This window comes from Mya arenaria, chromosome 8, assembly GCF_026914265.1.
Source record: "Mya arenaria isolate MELC-2E11 chromosome 8, ASM2691426v1".
Classification (NCBI taxonomy): Eukaryota; Metazoa; Mollusca; class Bivalvia; order Myida; family Myidae; genus Mya; species Mya arenaria.
The window spans coordinates 42,123,872-42,142,333 of record NC_069129.1 but is presented as its reverse complement, the minus strand read 5'-3'; the positions used below and the strand labels follow the sequence as shown (position 1 = coordinate 42,142,333).

General features: G+C 35.9%; 1 protein-coding gene across 5 annotated transcripts; it reads right to left on the bottom strand.

The window, feature by feature from the left end:
• Positions 1–3,841: 3,841 nt before the first annotated feature.
• On the bottom strand, positions 3,842–18,243 carry LOC128244921 (E3 ubiquitin-protein ligase TRIM33-like). Of its 5 annotated transcripts, none has more exons than XM_052963065.1 (5): positions 18,203–18,243; positions 17,036–17,942; positions 9,181–9,269; positions 8,578–8,735; positions 3,842–7,998 (listed from the first exon to the last, which is right to left on the bottom strand). In XM_052963065.1, the coding sequence occupies exons 1-5, from the start codon at positions 18,206–18,208 to the stop codon at positions 7,965–7,967; spliced, it is 1,194 nt and encodes a 397-aa protein (XP_052819025.1). In that variant the 5' UTR covers positions 18,209–18,243; the 3' UTR covers positions 3,842–7,964. The 5 variants fall into 5 exon arrangements, with proteins under 5 accessions (XP_052819025.1, XP_052819027.1, XP_052819026.1 ...); XM_052963067.1 differs by having other exon boundaries at positions 3,842–8,000; positions 8,596–8,735; XM_052963066.1 differs by lacking the exon at positions 18,203–18,243 and adding an exon at positions 18,176–18,197.
• Between the last annotated feature and the right edge of the window lie 219 nt (positions 18,244–18,462).

Here is an 18,462-nt window from a genome sequence, read left to right as displayed (position 1 = left end):
AACCTTCTTCCAGACCAATTTCTGGTTGATGCGTTTCAACTATCACTGACTTCACGAAGAAGATCATGATAAGTTATAAGTGTATCCACAACGAAAAGCATCGAGAATAATAGATACCCTTCCTTGCAGAATGAGTAAAAGCACTCTCTGAGAACTACTCCGTCTCCGAGGGATTATCCTCGGGTACCTGAACTCAGCCATGTTGGAGATGACCTTGTCTGTGTCCCCTTCCTGGAGCTGCTGGAAGCTTTGGTTACGCTCCTCCATCTCTGCTTAAATGTGTTAATAACAGGTTAACTTATATAAAGTCAGAGACAAAAAACAAGCCCCGTCAAAGGAATGTGACAAATGCTCATGAATAGCCTCTTTGGACAGACTGCCAATAGTTTTTGGTTTGTGCCTATTAAGACAGATGCCCTCAATCTAATATATATTCATTACAATCTTCCTGTACAGCATAAAAAACATTAGTATCTAGCATTTTTAAAAATGAAAAAAGAAGACGAAGATAATAAGTCACTGCAAGATGAAGTGGATGTCAATTTGTGTCGTTATACTTTTAAGTTAGATTGATGGGCAATATATAACATTTATTTATGTGAACACTTAATGAAACAGATATATTATGCCAGGTTTTTTCTATAGAAATATAGTATGAAAAAACACATAAATGAACATACAAATAACTATTACTACATGGATGATGTATGCACATGGCTTTATTGTTTTGCTGTATCGAAGTCCTGATATACAATATCAATAAGTATGAGTTTCCTAGGCCAAAATGTACATCAACTATGATAACATCAAACGGGTATGGGTCATGTGCTGGTCATGACCAACCTGCCTACAAAGATTTAAGTCCAGTTGCCTCAATGTTCTTCAGTTATTGATCAGAAACAGGTTTTGGGAGAGGGGGTCAACTCAATGTCACCACTGACCTTAAGATTAGAAGAGTTCATCTTGTGGTCACTAACAACCTTTCTATAAGTCCGTTGGCCGTAGCATTCTTCAGTTATTGATCAAAAATGGATTTTCAGCTGAAAGTCAACATGACCTGGACATTTGGCCCACTGACAAATTTACTGGTCATGACCAACCTGTCTACAAAGTTTGAGGTCACTGGACCCAAGCGTTTTTTAGTTAATGAAATTGTATTTTCAGTTCAAGTCCGTGACATCTGACCAACAATTGGCCCAAAACGCAAAAGGGTCAAACTGCAAGTCATGGCCAAGCTGTCTAAGCTATTGATTGGAAACCATTGGGACGGACATACCTATTGTCATATATTCAGCAAACATTATGCCGCCCTTTTAGGTCATAAAAATCTATGAAATGCGAACAAAATGCTTTTTTCAATGGTAAAACACCATACAAATTAGCTTTTTCTTTAACTGTTAATTTCTATTTATAAGTGCTACTACAACAAAATAAATCTGAATGGTTTTAGGCTTGGGTTTACAAATTTCTGTTCTGTCATTTACTGTCTGATGTTGTTGTTGTTGTTTTTTAAAAAAAGGAGTAAAATAATTTAATTTCAACACAAGTTAAAAACAATTTTCGCCGATTCTGTTAACGATCGCCTTTAACATATAAAGAAATAAAATATGAAAATACAATGGGTTTCATAATAGCTTTGCGCCAATGCTTACCACACCAAGCAATAATAATGCAAACGTAATAATCCTATCACAAAACTCAAAAATTAAGGTCTAAAAAGGGTTAGTGGTTTTTACATGCCACAGTTAATAGATAGTTTGTTTGTCCTTACGCGACCGACTCACAAAAATACCCTTGTCTTGGAAGTTATTTTAGCCCTCAAATGGTATTTTTATGGGCTGAGAGTGGTCAGGCCCAAGTATCAAGAAAATATTTCAGCCATTCCTCAATCTCTACTCTAACTTAATTTGTACACATAACACCATGGTGTGATTCATAATAATAAATGTTTTACCATTTTAAAAGCATATTTACCTTTGTAGAAAAATTATGATACAGAAAACAATGTACTCATTTAAAACAAGAGCTGTTAAAGAGAGGGCTGGTCAGACTTTTCCGCCACTATAATCTAACTTGACTAAGTACGATGAATGGTTGAGAACCCTTGGGTAAAGTCTAAATACAATGCATTAAGTATTTGCTGAAAAATTGACTTATGTGTGCTAACATGCAAAACCTTAACCAGAATTTCTAAGTCCAATAATAAGGACAGTACTTTGCATTACAAGCAAGATAAAGTTATCTTTCTTGATTGTATATACTTCCAACGCAATACATCAAGCAGTTGCTGAGATATTGACTTATATGTGCTTACATGCAAAACCTGAAGTCATGTAATAAAGGGGTAAAATATGCCAAATATGCAATATATAATTATCTAACATGATTGTTGAATGTTTCAATGCAAAACATCAAGTAAATAATGAGTTGGTGACTTATATGTGCTGACATACAAAACCTGAACAAGAATTTGTAAGTCCAATAAAAAAGGTGCAAAAATTATATTTAATGCAAGATATAGTGATTTAATTTGATGAAATAAGTAAGTTGGATTGTTGGGGACCTTTTTTATAAAGTTTAAAAGAAATACATTAAGTAGTTGCTATATATAGATATTGGATTATTCACGCTTACAGGCTTTAACCAGAATTTCTATGTCGAATAATAAAGGGATCGTTTCTGCATTATATTCAAAATAGAGTAATCTTATTTCATTTAATAAGTAAGTTGGAAAGTTCTATACACTGGTACACGTAAAATAAAACAGGGTAGCTCTAACAAGGGTTAATCTGTCTGTGCACTCTGCTCAAAAAAACATAAAATGACTAACAATCTTATCGGAGCACTAGCCGAATGGGCAAGGCCCGAGTACGAGTATTTATAAGCTTACACACCACACCACCTATATTTGCGGGCAAATTAGTTCTAGGCTTGACTTCTCACAGTGAACGTTGATGTTATTCAAATTCGAAAAATAAAACAAAATGTATATACATGTTTGAAATGTGTTCCTCACATGCATGCATGTCCGAATGGATTCCGTAGTTCCTATATTTTGAGGAATGAATCAGGGGTTAGCTGTTTTAGTTAACCCGTACGTGCATCTCTACGGTGACACGTTTTATCCACCGGCTGTTTTTTGTGGGCGGCTGTCATTTCTATGAAGGCTATATGATGAAACCTGTATCACCGTTTGTAAGATTAACCCACAATAACTTTGTAACTATTTGTAACTATTGATACCTAGTAGTTTGCAGGTTTGGTCAGGACATGTACCGGATGGGCCGGCAAAATTCAAACTGAATGGGACAGTACGTTCGAACTTGGTAAAGAAATTATGTTGAGTATTTGTTTGTTGTTTGTATAAGCTTGTGTGAACCACACTGCTCTAACATGTGTCAAAACAAATCGAAGTATTTCCCCATTCAAACATGTGTTTGTCTTTTGTGCGTAGGGACGTTAATAAAAGTTTCAACGCAGTACATGATGTATTTGCTGAGATAATGACTTTAAGATGCTTGTTTGCCAAACCTTACCAAGGTGTGACGCCGTCGCAAGGGTGAGTAGTAAAGCCCTGCATAGTCTTCAAATAGTCGAACTAACAACTAGATTTTATTTCCTAGAACATTATAATCAAGATTTTGTTTAAGTTGAGACAGTATGTTCGTGATATTGGGGCCTGGTTATACAGTTGTCCCCCTCTCACAGATGACGTTATGAGTTCATGCCCACCACCTCTTACCAGAAATGAGGCATGGCCATAATTCTGGATCTACCAGGAAACATGTTAAACGATGTTTTACAAATACAAACTTTACAAAACTCTTGTACATAAAACTAATACAGTTTTTATTTTATTTATTCAAAGCGCCTTAACAGTAAACAGCAAAAAATAAAAGCACATAAAGATTCAACAATTCAGAGCAACATAATATTAAGCTCTGGCATAAAATAGATGCACACCACATTTTAAACGTGTGTATAAAGCAGTGTTTACATTTAAATAAAGCCTAAAAAATAGTATAATTCCGCAGAATTGGATATGTCGCTTGCGTTGGAGCATTTATCATAGTCAAACCAATTGTAATTCCAATTTTAACGTAAAAGGAGCAAACCCATGTAGCAAATTTAAAACTTCTAATTATCATCCATCAAAGGTCAGCTTTATTTTAATACAAACGGGGCATAACGATTAACCAAGCAATTAAACATATCAGTGACATTATGCCCATAAATACTGTCAACTAGTTGCATCATAAACTAAGGAATGATTCGCGTAATTGATGTCATTTTAGGGTTATAAACGCGGTTGGGCTAGTTAAAGTGTGCTTTAACCAGCCCAACTAGTGTGCTTTAACCAGCCCAACTGCATTCATATCCCTGATAATGACGTCAATCACGTAATTCATTAGTTATATTTACACCGCAAATGCGCGTAAACAACGTCAATTCAACAAATTGCGCTGCAATTTCAAGCAATCAACCCTAGTGGGACAGAGACTGTGCTTTAGCTAAACAATTAAAGTACGCTGCATTACGAAGATTTCGATGGACTAGCGGGTTGTTAGATTTTCAAAACTATATTTCATTGCGTAGACAATTCAAAATTACGTGTTTCACTAAAAGGCTTGTATTGTCTAATTGTAATTCAAAATCCTTCGGGAATTTTTTCAAAATGTCCCAACGTTATAGAAAAAAGAACCTTTGCGCGTAGACCCTGCAACATGGTGGAACTATTTTCAATGATTATTGTTTAATGATGATCAACCAAACCTGAACAGTATAGTTTTTGATACTAATAGATTTAATGATAAATACGAAAATATTGTGATATCACTGATGTGGAGGTTATTGCAAGCATTTCAAAATTGAAAAAGGGGAAATCTGATGGATTTGGAGCTGTATTTTACCACAGTACAAGACAAGCCATAACTTAAGTACTGCGTCCATTATTTAATAGGGTTTTAAATACGGGTGTATTATATGGCACGGTGATATCTGATATTCTTACACAAGTACAAATTCAATTTTTGGGGTTAAATTATTATGTCAACGATTGTGTTGGAGGAATATGGGAGGTTTCTTCTATGAAATTATCATCATGTAAAATGTATTAAGTACTGGCGCAAACTACTATATAATTATATCCAATGAACGTTATCCAAGAAACTGTTATTAAATGCTCAAACGACATGATAACATTGGAGGGAAAAGTTGGGTTACATCTGTAAAGAATTTATTACACAATATGGTTTTGGTTTTGTTAGGCTAAGTCAGGAAGTTGGAAATGTTTGTGATTTTTTAATATCCTTTATCATTTAAAGGTTAGTTGATTGTAAAAGACAAAACTGGTTCGAAAATGTGAGAGACTCAACACGATGTGACACATATAAGCATTTTAAAACTTTGCTAAACCCAGAAAAATATTAATGTATTAATCTACCATTTATGTGAGGAAATCGTGAGCGAAATTTCGATATTCTAGCCATAAATTGGTTATTGAGACTGGTCGACATTTGGGTATCGAAAGGGAAAATCGATGGTGTAGATATTGCTTAATTTGTTTTGATATTAGAAGTGTAGAAGATGAATTTCATGGGGTTTTTTAATGTAACAAATTCAAGCAAGAAAGGCAATTTTATATCAATAAATGGTACACAGGTAGGCAAGAAATTCGAAAATTCATAATTCTAATGCCATGTCTAAACGATCACCGAATAAAACATATAGCATCCTTTGTAAATGTATTAATGAAATTAAAAGATAAGGAAAAATGGTTGTCATTTAGAAAACAAAACCCTATAGATTTTATGTTTTGTATTGTATATGTTTTTTATATGGGCCGGATGCCTTATTTACAAATAAAATTTGACTTGACTTGACCAACAGTTCCAGAATTTTATCTAATTTCCTACAAAATGTATTTTATGTTGTTAATCAATGCGTTTATACCGCATTTTCTTAGCAAAGCATTTATGGTTGACCAAACATTGGTTAATATAGAACATTCGATAAAAAATGTTCAAAGTCCTTTTATTCATTACTACGGAAACATAAAGGATAATCGGTCAGCTCCGAAGAAAATAAATTTAAATTGGTTACCACAAGGTTGTGAAACAATTTTATCTTTTTATAATTTTGTTTGACGACGATGGATTTATGGACTAAGTAATACAATGATTTCCATTCAATATGGTCTCCTACAAGTCGATTCCAGTAATTATGAATATAAGGTTTTTCGAAAGTTTGCTTGATAAAAAGCTGATAAATATCTTTATTTGTCATATCTACAAGAGCTTTGTTTTGAAACTTTAGTCTTAGTGTAGTGTTGACTTCGGTACTGATGGATATTCATGACTTCAATGTATTCTTCCAGGCGACTAGGCGAATAGCCTTTTTAATCGTATTTAGTTCTGTAATCCAATTTGCTATGAATAAATTTTTGAGATTATTTAAAACTGTATTTGTGTCCATGCTGCCAGTATTAGAAATAATGTCGTTTATGAATATTAAATCAGAGTCAATCCATTTTTTTCAAAAAAAAGGCTTTTATTATTGTATTTTATGAATCTATTACCCAAATAATTTCCTTCTTAATGGTATAATAGTTGTGAGCTATTTTGGTTTGGTTAACAACCGTTTGCGTGAAATGAATTCATATTGACAGTATTTTTATAGATAGGTTAATCTATTTTCATGTGAAAGATAAGGAAATTCTTTCCGAACTGGTCAAACAGTACATTTGGTATTATTTTCCAGCTAGCGTTGTCTGTGTTGATCAGGTGAGTTACCAATTTTATTTTTATAGTTTTAGAAAAAACAACTGAATTTGGCATTTCTTAGCCTACTTCAAGCTTGTTTTCAATAATTGTGGTGGGCTTTATTTTGTTCTTTTTCTGTTCCAGAAAAAAATCATTGAATTTATTATATTGATTATAGAAGCGGTTGTTACACTATTTTGGGCTAGGTATGCAAGTTTTGGGAAAATTAGGGTTTTGGCAAGAGTTATCTTACCAAAGAATGTAAGTTTACGTTTGTTCCATGCATTAATAAGCTGTTTGCAATTTTCAATATTGTCAGTCCATCATTTATCTTTATCGTTGCCAAAATGGACACCAAGAGATTTAACGTATTTAGATGTAGTTTTATATCATATATCATATCGATATCCTTTTTTTTTCAATAAGCCTATCCAAAGTCCATTGGTTTTTGTCTTGTTAAGTTTGAGACCAGGAGCGTTATTCAAAAAACTACTTAAGGCAATTCCTTACTTAAGTCAATTGTCTAAAATTTTCATAGTCAAGTTAAAGTAATGTAGAAGTGTTTTTCACATAAGAGTATTTTTTTAAATAAGGTCATGAAAATAAAGTATTTTGGAGATTCTTTATTTTTTATTTCATGTGTTTTAAGAGAAACTTAAATTGGCTAAGTGACTTAAGAAATTTTATGGATACCGCCCCTAAACATAAATATTAAATACTTAAGTTGATGTCTGCTCGAGGTTTTGCTAATGACAGTATTGTGCACTTTTTTAAAGGAGTGTTCAGTAAAATCTGAAAGTGTATACACACCAGTAAAAGCATGCTGACCATAAAAAATAATAAAAATATAAAAACAAGCGTCCTTACATTATGTTCTTTTGCTTTTGTTTTAAAACAAATATTCTACAAATGTCATTGAGAAATTCATCTAGCTCTGACATCATCACCACTGAGATCAAAGTCATTGTCACTCCATCTTGAAAGCTTTTAAGAGTATCTCAGAATGTTTCACAGAAATGTCACTGAGACATCAGTCTAGTTCAAGCATCATCATCACTGAGCTCTCAGTCTTTTTATTTGTTGTTGTTGTGTTTTTTTGCAGGTCGACTGTTTTCTGGGTTGTTCTTTTGATCATAGTGAAGTTTATCCTGAAGGGCATCATGAAACTAGAGTAGGTTGTCAAGGTCACGTTCGGAGGCCCGCTCAACTGTCTATGCTAGCCGGGTTTTTTAGAAGCCTGCAACAGGAAAGAACACGTGATGTTACGTTGTGTTTCTTACTGTAACTGTTAAGATGTATTTTTAAGACTGCAATGATGTCACTAAATGTGACCATAATTATTTAAGAGTTAAATGGTTCAGGAGTGTGTTAAGGCTAGATGAAGGGAATCATATGCTTACATCTTAAACCTTGGCCATAAAGTAATTGCCAAAATGATAAAAGAAAAATTCCAGACATCTGGGGCCATGATTACAAACAGTCTTAAGTCAAAGTCTACACTCAAAAAAGCACATTGATCTAGAATCATCTTTAGTCCATTCGTATTTGCAAAAATGAATGTGAAAAAAATGAACAATTGTATTTAAGTTTTAGTTAACATTTTTCTATAAGATGACTGTGAAGACAATTATATTAAATCTTGTTGGCACGATGTTGCAAAAAAGTGATGTCTTGTGTTTTGGGGGAAACTGAGTAGGCCGAAGGAAACTCACTACGTCCGGCGTGGTGCCACAAACCCAACCCGCATACGTTCAGGGACTATAACCAGGATGTTTTGGTGAGAAGTAAATGTGTTAACCACTAATGTTAAATTTACAGAGCTAGTAGCTTTCCTCGTGTCTTCATTTCCGCGTTCATAATCATGTCGTCTGGTGGCACCATATAGTCCTTTGGCCTTAGTATCCGACATACCTCACATTCTGCAGATGTCGGCGGGTTGACATACGTGCAGATTTCGCATTCCCATTTGTTGTCCTATTGAGGTGTTTTAATTATATGTCTGCACTTTCATAAACAAACATGCAATATTACAAGACAACATTGTTTTGATAATACTTGAAAAAATACTTGATAATCACTTAAAGATTTATACAATTCAGGTAAAACAATAATGTTTTGATTCAGTTTACCAGACTGACCCTATTGTTAGGTCGCACCCATATTTAGTTTTTTCTTAGAAAAGAAACCATTTAGCATTGTCATTTGTACAAGGTGATACAGTTAACTTGTATCGTGTTAGTATTACGCTCTCTCTCTCTCTCTCTCTCTCTCTCTATATATATATATATATATATATATATATATATATATATATATATATATATATATATATATATATATATATATATATATATATATATTTCAAAACACACTAAAGACACTGACTTACTGGTTCCTCATTTTTAAATGGTTGGCTTACCCAGATGTTGATTTCTGAACCAAATAATTTATGCTCCGATCGTTTGACACCCTTTGTTATGCCCATTGCTCCATGCATTGGATCCTCACCTGTGATTTATAATGGTTATAACTTAAGGAATGTGATTTACAGTCGGTATAGTGTTAGGAATCAGGCAGTGCGATTAGCAGTGGGTATAGTGTAAGGAATCAGGCAATGTAATTAACAGTGGGTATAGTGTTACAAACAGGCAATGTGAATAACAATGGGTAAAGTGTTAGGAATCAGGCAATGTGATTAACAGTGTGTATAGTGGTAGGAATCAGGCAATGTGATTAACAGTAGGTATAGTGGTAGGAATCAGGCAATGTGATTAAGAAATCAGGCAATGTGATTAACAGTGGGTAAAGTGGTAGGAATCAGGCAATGTGATTAACAGTGGGTATAGTGTTAGGAATCAGGCAATGTCATTTACAGTGGGTATAGTATTAAGAATCAGGCAATGTGATTAGCAGCAGGTATAGTGGTAGGAATTAGGCAATATGATTAACAGTGGATATATTGTTAGAAATCAGGCAATGTGATTGACAGTGGATATAGTGTTAGGAATCAGGCAATGTGATTAACAGGTGGTATAGTGTTAGGAATCAGGCAATGTGATTAACAGTGGATAGAGTGTTAGGAATCAGGCAATGTGATTAACAGGTGGTATAGTGTTAGGAATCAGGCAATGTGATTAACAGAGGGTATAGTGTTAGGAATCAGGCAATGTGATTAACAGGTGGTATAGTGTTAGGAATCAGGCAATGTGATTAACAGAGGGTATAGTGTTAAGAATCAGGCAATTTGATTAACAGCAGGTATAGTGCTAGGAATTAGACAATGTGATTAACAGAGGGTATAGTGTTAAGAATCAGGCAATTTGATTAACAGCAGGTATAGTGCTAGGAATTAGACAATGTGATTAACAGAGGGTATAGTGTTAAGAATCAGGCAATTTGATTAACAGCAGGTATAGTGCTAGGAATTAGACAATGTGATTAACAGAGGGTATAGTGTTAGGAATCAGGCAATGTGATTAACAGGTGGTATATTGTTAGGAATCAGGCAATGTGATTAACAGTGGGTATAGTGGTAGGAATCAGGCAATGTGATTAACAGTGGGTATAGTGTTAAGAATCAGGCAATTTGATTAACAGCAGGTATAGTGCTAGAAATTAGACAATGTGATTAACAGTGGGTATAGTGTTAGGAATCAGGCAATATGATTAACAGTGGGTATAGTGTTAGGAATCAGGCAATGTGATTAACAGTTGGTATAGTGGTAGGAATCAGGCAATGTGATTAACGGTACGTATAGTGGTAGGAATCAAGCAATGTGATTAACAGTGGATATAGTGGTAGGAATCAGGCAATTTGATTAACAGTGGGTATAGGGTTAGAGTTAGGCAATGTGATTAACAGTGAGTAAAGTGTTAGGAATCAGGCAATATGATTAACACAGTGGGTATAGTGTTAAGATTCTGGCAATGTGATTATTAGTAGGTATAACTGTAGGAATCAGGCAATATGATTAACAGTTATTAAAGTGGTAGGAATCAGGCAATGAGATTAACAGTGGATATTGTGTTAAGGATTAAGGCAATGTGATTAACGGTTAATAAAGTGTTAGGAATCAGGCAATGTGATTAACATGAAAAGGGGTAAAGTGGTAGGAATTAGGCCATATGATTAATAGCAGGTATAGTGGTAGGAATCAGAAAATGTGATTAACAATCGGTATAGTGTAAGGAATCAGGCATTGTGATTAACAGTGGTTATGGTGGTAGGAATCAGGATGTGTGATAAACAGTGGGTATAGTGGTAGGAATCAGGCAACGTGATGAACAGTAGGTATAGTGTTAAGGATCAGGCAATGTGACAAACTGTGGGTATAGTAGTATGAATCAGGCAATGTGATAAACAGTGGTTATAGTGGTAGGAATCAGGCAACGTGATGAACAGTAGGTATAGTGTTAAAAATCAGGCAATGTGACAAACAGTGGGTATAGTGGTAGGAATCAGGCAATGTCATAATGAAACCAGTCAATGGGATTAACAGTGTGTATAGGGTTAGGAATCAGGCAATATGATTAACAATGGGTAAAGTGGTAGGAATCAGGCAATGTGACTAACAGTGGGTATAGTGGTAGGAATCAGGCAGCGTGATTAACAGTGGATATAGTGTTAGGTATCAGACAATGGGATTAACAGTGGGTACATTGTTAGGAATTAGGCAATGTGATTAACAGTGGGTATAGTGGTAGGAATCAGGCAATGTGATTAACAGTAGGTATAGTGGTAGGAATCAGGCAATGTGATTAACAGTTGGTATGGTGGTAGGAATCAGGCAATGTGATTAACAGTGGTTATTGTGGTAGGAATCAGGCAATGTGATTCACAGCAGGTATAGTGGTAGGAATTAGGCAATATGATTAACAGTGGATATATTGTTAGAAATCAGGCAATGTGATTGACAGTGGATATAGTGTTAGGAATCAGGCAATGTGATTAACAGGTGGTATAGTGTTAGGAATCAGGCAATGTGATTAACAGTGGATAGAGTGTTAGGAATCAGGCAATGTGATTAACAGGTGGTATAGTGTTAGGAATCAGGCAATGTGATTAACAGAGGGTATAATGTTAGGAATCAGGCAATGTGATTAACAGGTGGTATAGTGTTAGGAATCAGGCAATTTGATTAACAGAGGGTATAGTGTTAAGAATCAGGCAATTTGATTAACAGCAGGTATAGTGCAAGGAATTAGACAATGTGATTAACAGAGGGTATAGTGTTAGGAATCAGGCAATTTGATTAACAGCAGGTATAGTGCTAGGAATTAGACAATGTGATTAACAGAGGGTATAGTGTTAAGAATCAGGCAAATTGATTAACAGCAGGTATAGTGCTAGGAATTAGACAATGTGATTAACAGAGGGTATAGTGTTAGGAATCAGGCAATGTGATTAACAGGTGGTATATTGTTAGGAATCAGGCAATGTGATTAACAGAGGGTATAGTGGTAGGAATCAAACAATGTGATTAACAGTGGGTATAGTGTTAAGAATCAGGCAATTTGATTAACAGCAGGTATAGTGCTAGAAATTAGACAATGTGATTAACAGTGGGTATAGTGTTAGGAATCAGGCAATATGATTAACAGTGGGTATAGTGTTAGGAATCAGGCAATGTGATTAACGGTACGTATAGTGGTAAGAATCAAGCAATGTGATTAACAGTGGATATAGTGGTAGGAATCAGGCAATTTGATTAACAGTGGGTATAGGGTTAGAGTTAGGCAATGTGATTAACAGTGAGTAAAGTGTTAGGAATCAGGCAATATGATTAACACAGTGGGTATAGTGTTAAGATTCTGGCAATGTGATTATTAGTAGGTATAACTGTAGGAATCAGGCAATATGATTAACAGTTATTAAAGTGGTAGGAATCAGGCAATGAGATTAACAGTGGATATTGTGTTAAGGATTAAGGCAATGTGATTAACGGTTAATAAAGTGTTAGGAATCAGGCAATGTGATTAACATGAAAGTGGGTAAAGTGGTAGGAATTAGGCCATATGATTAATAGTAGGTATAGTGGTAGGAATCAGAAAATGTGATTAACAATGGGTATAGTGTAAGGAATCAGGCATTGTGATTAACAGTGGTTATGGTGGTAGAAATCAGGATATGTGATAAACAGTGGGTATAGTGGTAGGAATCAGGCAACCTGATGAACAGTAGGTATAGTGTTAAGGATCAGGCAATGTGACAAACTGTGGGTATAGTAGTAGGAATCAGGCAATGTGATAAACAGTGGTTATAGTGGTAGGAATCAGGCAACGTGATGAACAGTAGGTATAGTGTTAAAAATCAGGCAATGTGACAAACAGTGGGTATAGTGGTAGGAATCAGGCAATGTCATAATGAAACCAGTCAATGGGATTAACAGTGGGTATAGGGTTAGGAATCAGGCAATATGATTAACAATGGGTAAAGTGGTAGGAATCAGGCAATGTGACTAACAGTGGGTATAGTGGTAAGAATCAGGCAGTGTGATTAACAGTGGATATAGTGTTAGGTATCAGACAATGGGATTAACAGTGGGTACATTGTTAGGAATTAGGCAATGTGATTAACAGTGGGTATAGTGGTAGGAATCAGGCAATGTGATTAAAAGTAGGTATAGTGGTAGGAATCAGGCAATGTGATTAACAGTTGGTATGGTGGTAGGAATCAGGCAATGTGATTAACAGTGGTTATTGTGGTAGGAATCAGGCAATGTGATTCACAGCAGGTATAGTGGTAGGAATCAGGCAATGTGATGAACAGTAGGTATAGAGGTAGGAATCAGGCAATGTGATTAACAGTGGATATTGTGGTAGGAATCAGGCAATGTGATTCACAGCAGGTATAGTGGTAGGAATCAGGCAATGTGATGAACAGTAGGTATAGAGGTAGGAATCAGGCAATGTGATGAACAGTAGGCATTGTGGTAGGAATCAGGCAATGTGATAAACGGTGGGTATATTGGTAGGAATCAGGCAATGTGATTAACAGTAGGTATAGTGGTAGGAATCAGTCAATGTGATAAACAGTAGGTAGAGTTTTAGGAATCAGGCAATGTGATTAACATTGGGTATAGTGGTAGGAATCAGGGGATGTGTTTAACAGTGGTATAGTGTTAGGAATCAGGCAATGTGATTAACAGTGGATATAGTGTTAGGAATCAGGCAATGTGATTAACAGTGGGTATAATGGCTGGAATCAGGCAGTGTTATTAACAGTGGGAATAGTGTGAGGAATCAGGCAATGTGATTAACAGCAGGTATAGTGTTAGGAATTAGGCAATGTGATTACCAGCAGGTATAGTGTTAGGAATCAGGCAATGTGATTAACAGTGGGTATAGTGTTAGGAATTAACAGTGGGTATAGTGTTAGGAATCAGGCAATGTGATTAACAATGGGTAAAGAGTTATAAATCAGGCAATGTGGTTAACAGTGGGTATAGTGTTAGGAATTAGGCACTGTAATTAACAGTGTGTATAGTAGTAGGAATCAGGCAACGTGACTAACAGTTGGTATAGTGTCGAGAATAAAGCAATGTGATTAAAAGTGGGTATAGTGTTATAAATCAGGCAATGTGATTAACAGTGGGTATAGTGTTAGGAATCAGGCAATGTGATTAACAGTAGAAATCAGGCAATTTGATTAACATTAGGAATCAGGCAATGTGATAAACTGTTGGAAATCAGGCATTGTGATTAACAGTAGGTATAGTGTTGGGAATCAGGCAATGTGATTAACAGTGGGTATAGTGTTAGGAATTAACAGTGGGTATAGTGTTAGGAATCAGGTAATGTGATTAATAGTGGTTATAGTGTTAGGAGTTAGGCAATATGATTATCAGTGGGTATAGTGTTAGGAATCAGGCAATGTGATTTACAGTAGGAATCAGGCAATGTGATAAACAGTATGAATTAGGCAATGTGATTAACAGCAGGAATAAAGGCATTGTGATTAACAGTAGGTATAGTTGTAGGAATAAGGCAATGTGATTAACAGTGTGTATAGTGGTAGGAATCAGGCAATGGGATTTACACTGGGTATAGTGGTAGGAATCAGGCAACTTGATTAACAATAGGTATAGTTGTAGGAATCAAGCAATGTGATTAACAGTTGGTATAGTGGTAGGAATAAGGCAATGTGATTAACAGTGGGTATAGTGTTAGGAATCAGACAATATGGTTAACAGTGGGTATAGTGTTAGGAATCAGGCACTGTAATTAACAGTGTGTATAGTTGTAGGAATCAGGCAACGTGACTAACAGTTGGTATAGTGTCGAGAATAAAGCAATGTGATTAAAAGTGGGTATAGTGTTAGGAATCAGGCAATGTGATTAACAGTGGGTATAGTGTTAGGAATCAGGCAATGTGATTAACCGTAGGAGTAAGGCAATGTGATTAATAGTAGGAATCAGGCAATGTGATTAACTGTAGGAAATCAGGCATTGTGATTCACAGTAGGTATAGTGTTAGGAATCAGGCAATGTGATTAACAGTGGGTATAGTGTTAGGAATTAACAGTTGGTATAGTGTTAGGAATCAGGCAATGTGATTTATAGTGGTTATAGTGTTAGGATTCTGGCAATGTGATTATCAGTGGGTAAAGTGTTAGGAATCAGGCAATGTGATTTACAGTAGGAATCAGGCAATGTGATTAACAGTAGTAATTAGGCAATGTGATTAACAGTAGGAAAAAATGCATTGTGATTAACAATAGGTATAGTGTTAGGAATCAGGCAATGTGATTAACAGTGGGTATAGTGTTAGGAATCAGGCAATGTGATTTACAATAGGAATCAGGCAATGTGATTAACAGTAGGAATTAGGCAATGTGATTAACAGTAGGAAATCAGGCATTGTGATTAACAGTAGGTATAGTGTTAGGAATCAGGCAATGTGATTAACAGTAGGAATTAGGCAATGTGATTAACAGTAGGAAATCAGGCATTGTGATTAACAGTAGGTATAGTGTTAGAAATCAGGCAATGTTATTAACAGTGGTTATAGTGTTAGGAATCAGGCAATGTAATTTACAGTGGATAAAGTGTTAAAAATTAACAGTGGGTATAGTGTTAGGAATCAGGCCATGTGATTAACAGCAGATATAGTGTTAGGAATCAGGCAATGTGATTAACAGTGTATATATTGTTAGGAATCAGGCAATGTGATTAACAGTGGGTATAGCGTTAGGAATTAACAGTGGGTATAGTGTTAGGAATCAGGCAATGTGATTAACAGCAGGTATAGTGTTAGGAATCAGGCAATGTGATTAACAGCAGGTATAGTGTTAGGAATCAGGCAATGTGATTAACAGTGGGTATAGTGTTAGAAATTAACAGTGGGTATAGTGTTAGGAATCAGGCAATGTGATTTATTGTGGTTATAGTGTTAGGATTCAGGCAATGTGATTATCAGTGGTTATAGTGTTAGGAATCAGGCAACGTGATTTACAGTAGGAATCAGGCAATGTGATTAACAGTAGCAATTAGGCAATGTGATTAACAGTAGGAAAAAGGCATTGTGATTAACAGTAGGTATAGTGTTAGGAATCAGGCATTGTGATTAACAGTGGGTATCAGGCAATGTGATTAACAGTAGCAATTAGGCAATGTGATTAACAGTAGGAATTAGGCAATGTGATTAACAGTAGGAAATCAGGCATTGTGATTAACAGTAGGTATAGTGTTAGGAATCAGGCAATGTGATTAACAGTGGGTATAGTGTTAGGAATCAGGCAATGTAATTAACAGTGGATACAGTGTTAGGAGTTAACAGTGGGTATAGTGGTAGGAATCAGGCAATGTGATTAGTTTTAGGAATCAGACTTTGTGATTAACAGTGGATATAATGTTAGGAATCGGGCAATGTGATTAACAGTGGGTATAGTGTTAAAATGCAGGCAATGTGATTAACAGTGGGTATTGTATTAGGAATAGGGAAATGTGTTTAATAGGGCATATAAATGCAACACTTAAATTTGTATACCCCTGTTCTTAGAGTCAGCGCATTACCCTGTAATCAAGGTGAAAAATGTCTTTATTATAGTATATTGAGTAGATGAAAGCCCTGTTAATTTTAGCTCTGATGATTTTGGATGAAAACAGTCGGGATGTCATGAAAGCCTTGGTATACATTTAACTGAATCTTTACCATATGTTCCTTGAGACAATACTAATATGTACAGTAAGGCCACTTAGGCCACATTACCTAGAGTTTTACTCAAAAAATCACAACGCAAACTTGGTAAGGGTAAAGTGATAATTTAACATACTTTTCCCACGAAACATCTCTCCCGCCATGTCCAGTGTTCCAATGCCCAATTTCGATCCCAGCAGCTGCTCCGTGTCCGCGTCCTTAGTAAACCGGTACCTCCGGGCCTTCATCCTACCAGCCATCTTCTTCATCTCGTCATGAATCCCCCGTAGCTCCTTCTGTGCTCGCCTTGCCGTTACGTACCGCTGGTTACCCGAGATGTCAATTGAAGACAGTTCAGACCTCATGGCCTCAAGTGCCGTCATCGCCGATTTACAATCAGTCTTTAGTGCAGTCAAGTCGTTTTCATCCTTGGTCTTCACTGCCTTGAGGTTGTCGAGCAGTTCCTTCTCGCGGCGGTCCAGGTATGTGTTGATTTCTGCCCGGAATTTTCTCAGTTTGTCGATCTCATGCTTTGACTGGTTTACAACCTCGTCGAAAAGTTCCTCGACCCCACTTATGTACCCGGATAGAATATCGTATTCTCGTTTAATCGATGGTTCTAGCTCTCGAAATTCCTTTCCGATGACGAAATCTTTAGACACATCAGTGATGTAGTCAACTTCACACGTGCGATGAGCGATGACTACACAGTCACCGCAGCCAAGGTCGCTGTGGGTCGGGCAGAAAAACTTGATCACCTCCTTCGGATGTTTTTTACAGTATTCAGTTTCACCGATGTCTGATTGCTTGATGGACGGGTAGGAGGACGGCATCTTATATTTGGACAACATGATATGATTCCCGGACACCTTGAACCTCTTATGGGCCTCGATACAGGGATCACACATGTACTCCTCGCAGGTTTGACAGAAGCCGTGGGCTACCACGCGTTTGCCGCCTTTTTTACATGGCTGACAGTAGACCGTGGCGTCAGCGGAACCCTTGTTAAGGTATGGGTCACGTCTTTTACCAGATACCTCCATCTATAATTACGAATAAGATCCAACACTTATCAAGATACTTATAAATCAGTGGACACCAAGTTAAGATCGGCCAAATGACAGATCTCAGTATGTTATTTTTAAAAACGAAGGTACATGTAATGACTGAGTCCTTATTAAGATTTCCTTAAATAACATTTTAAACATATTTTTCTTATAAAAGTATTTTTTAATAGAAGCCAGTTTAGTGTGACATTAACTGAATAAATACATACAATAAAAGTAACACAAATTGTATTTACATTCATGTGTGTTGATCATAGAAACCAATAAGGAAGTAAATCAATGTCCTCCTTTGCGCATGCTCGTTCTTAAAGACCCATAAGCTGTAATTTTGATGAAATAAAACTGTTTTGTTTTTTGTAAAACACATAAATGTGATTAGTGGTAACGTAAATAAATTTCATATTAGTATTCACAAAGCAATGTGAACACAATTTAGAACTTAAACATTCAAGCGAATGATGTTTACATTCAAATGTTTATGTGTACGTCAATTCAA

Excerpts from the sequence above, each read along its gene's own strand:
- LOC128244921 (XM_052963065.1), bottom strand. Across the intron at positions 9,270-17,035 it reads AGAGATGTTTCGTGGGAAAA|GTGAGGATCCAATGCATGGA; the intron begins GTATGTTAAATT and ends TATAAATCACAG. Across the intron at positions 8,736-9,180 it reads GTTCAGAAATCAACATCTGG|GACAACAAATGGGAATGCGA; the intron begins GTAAGCCAACCA and ends ACACCTCAATAG.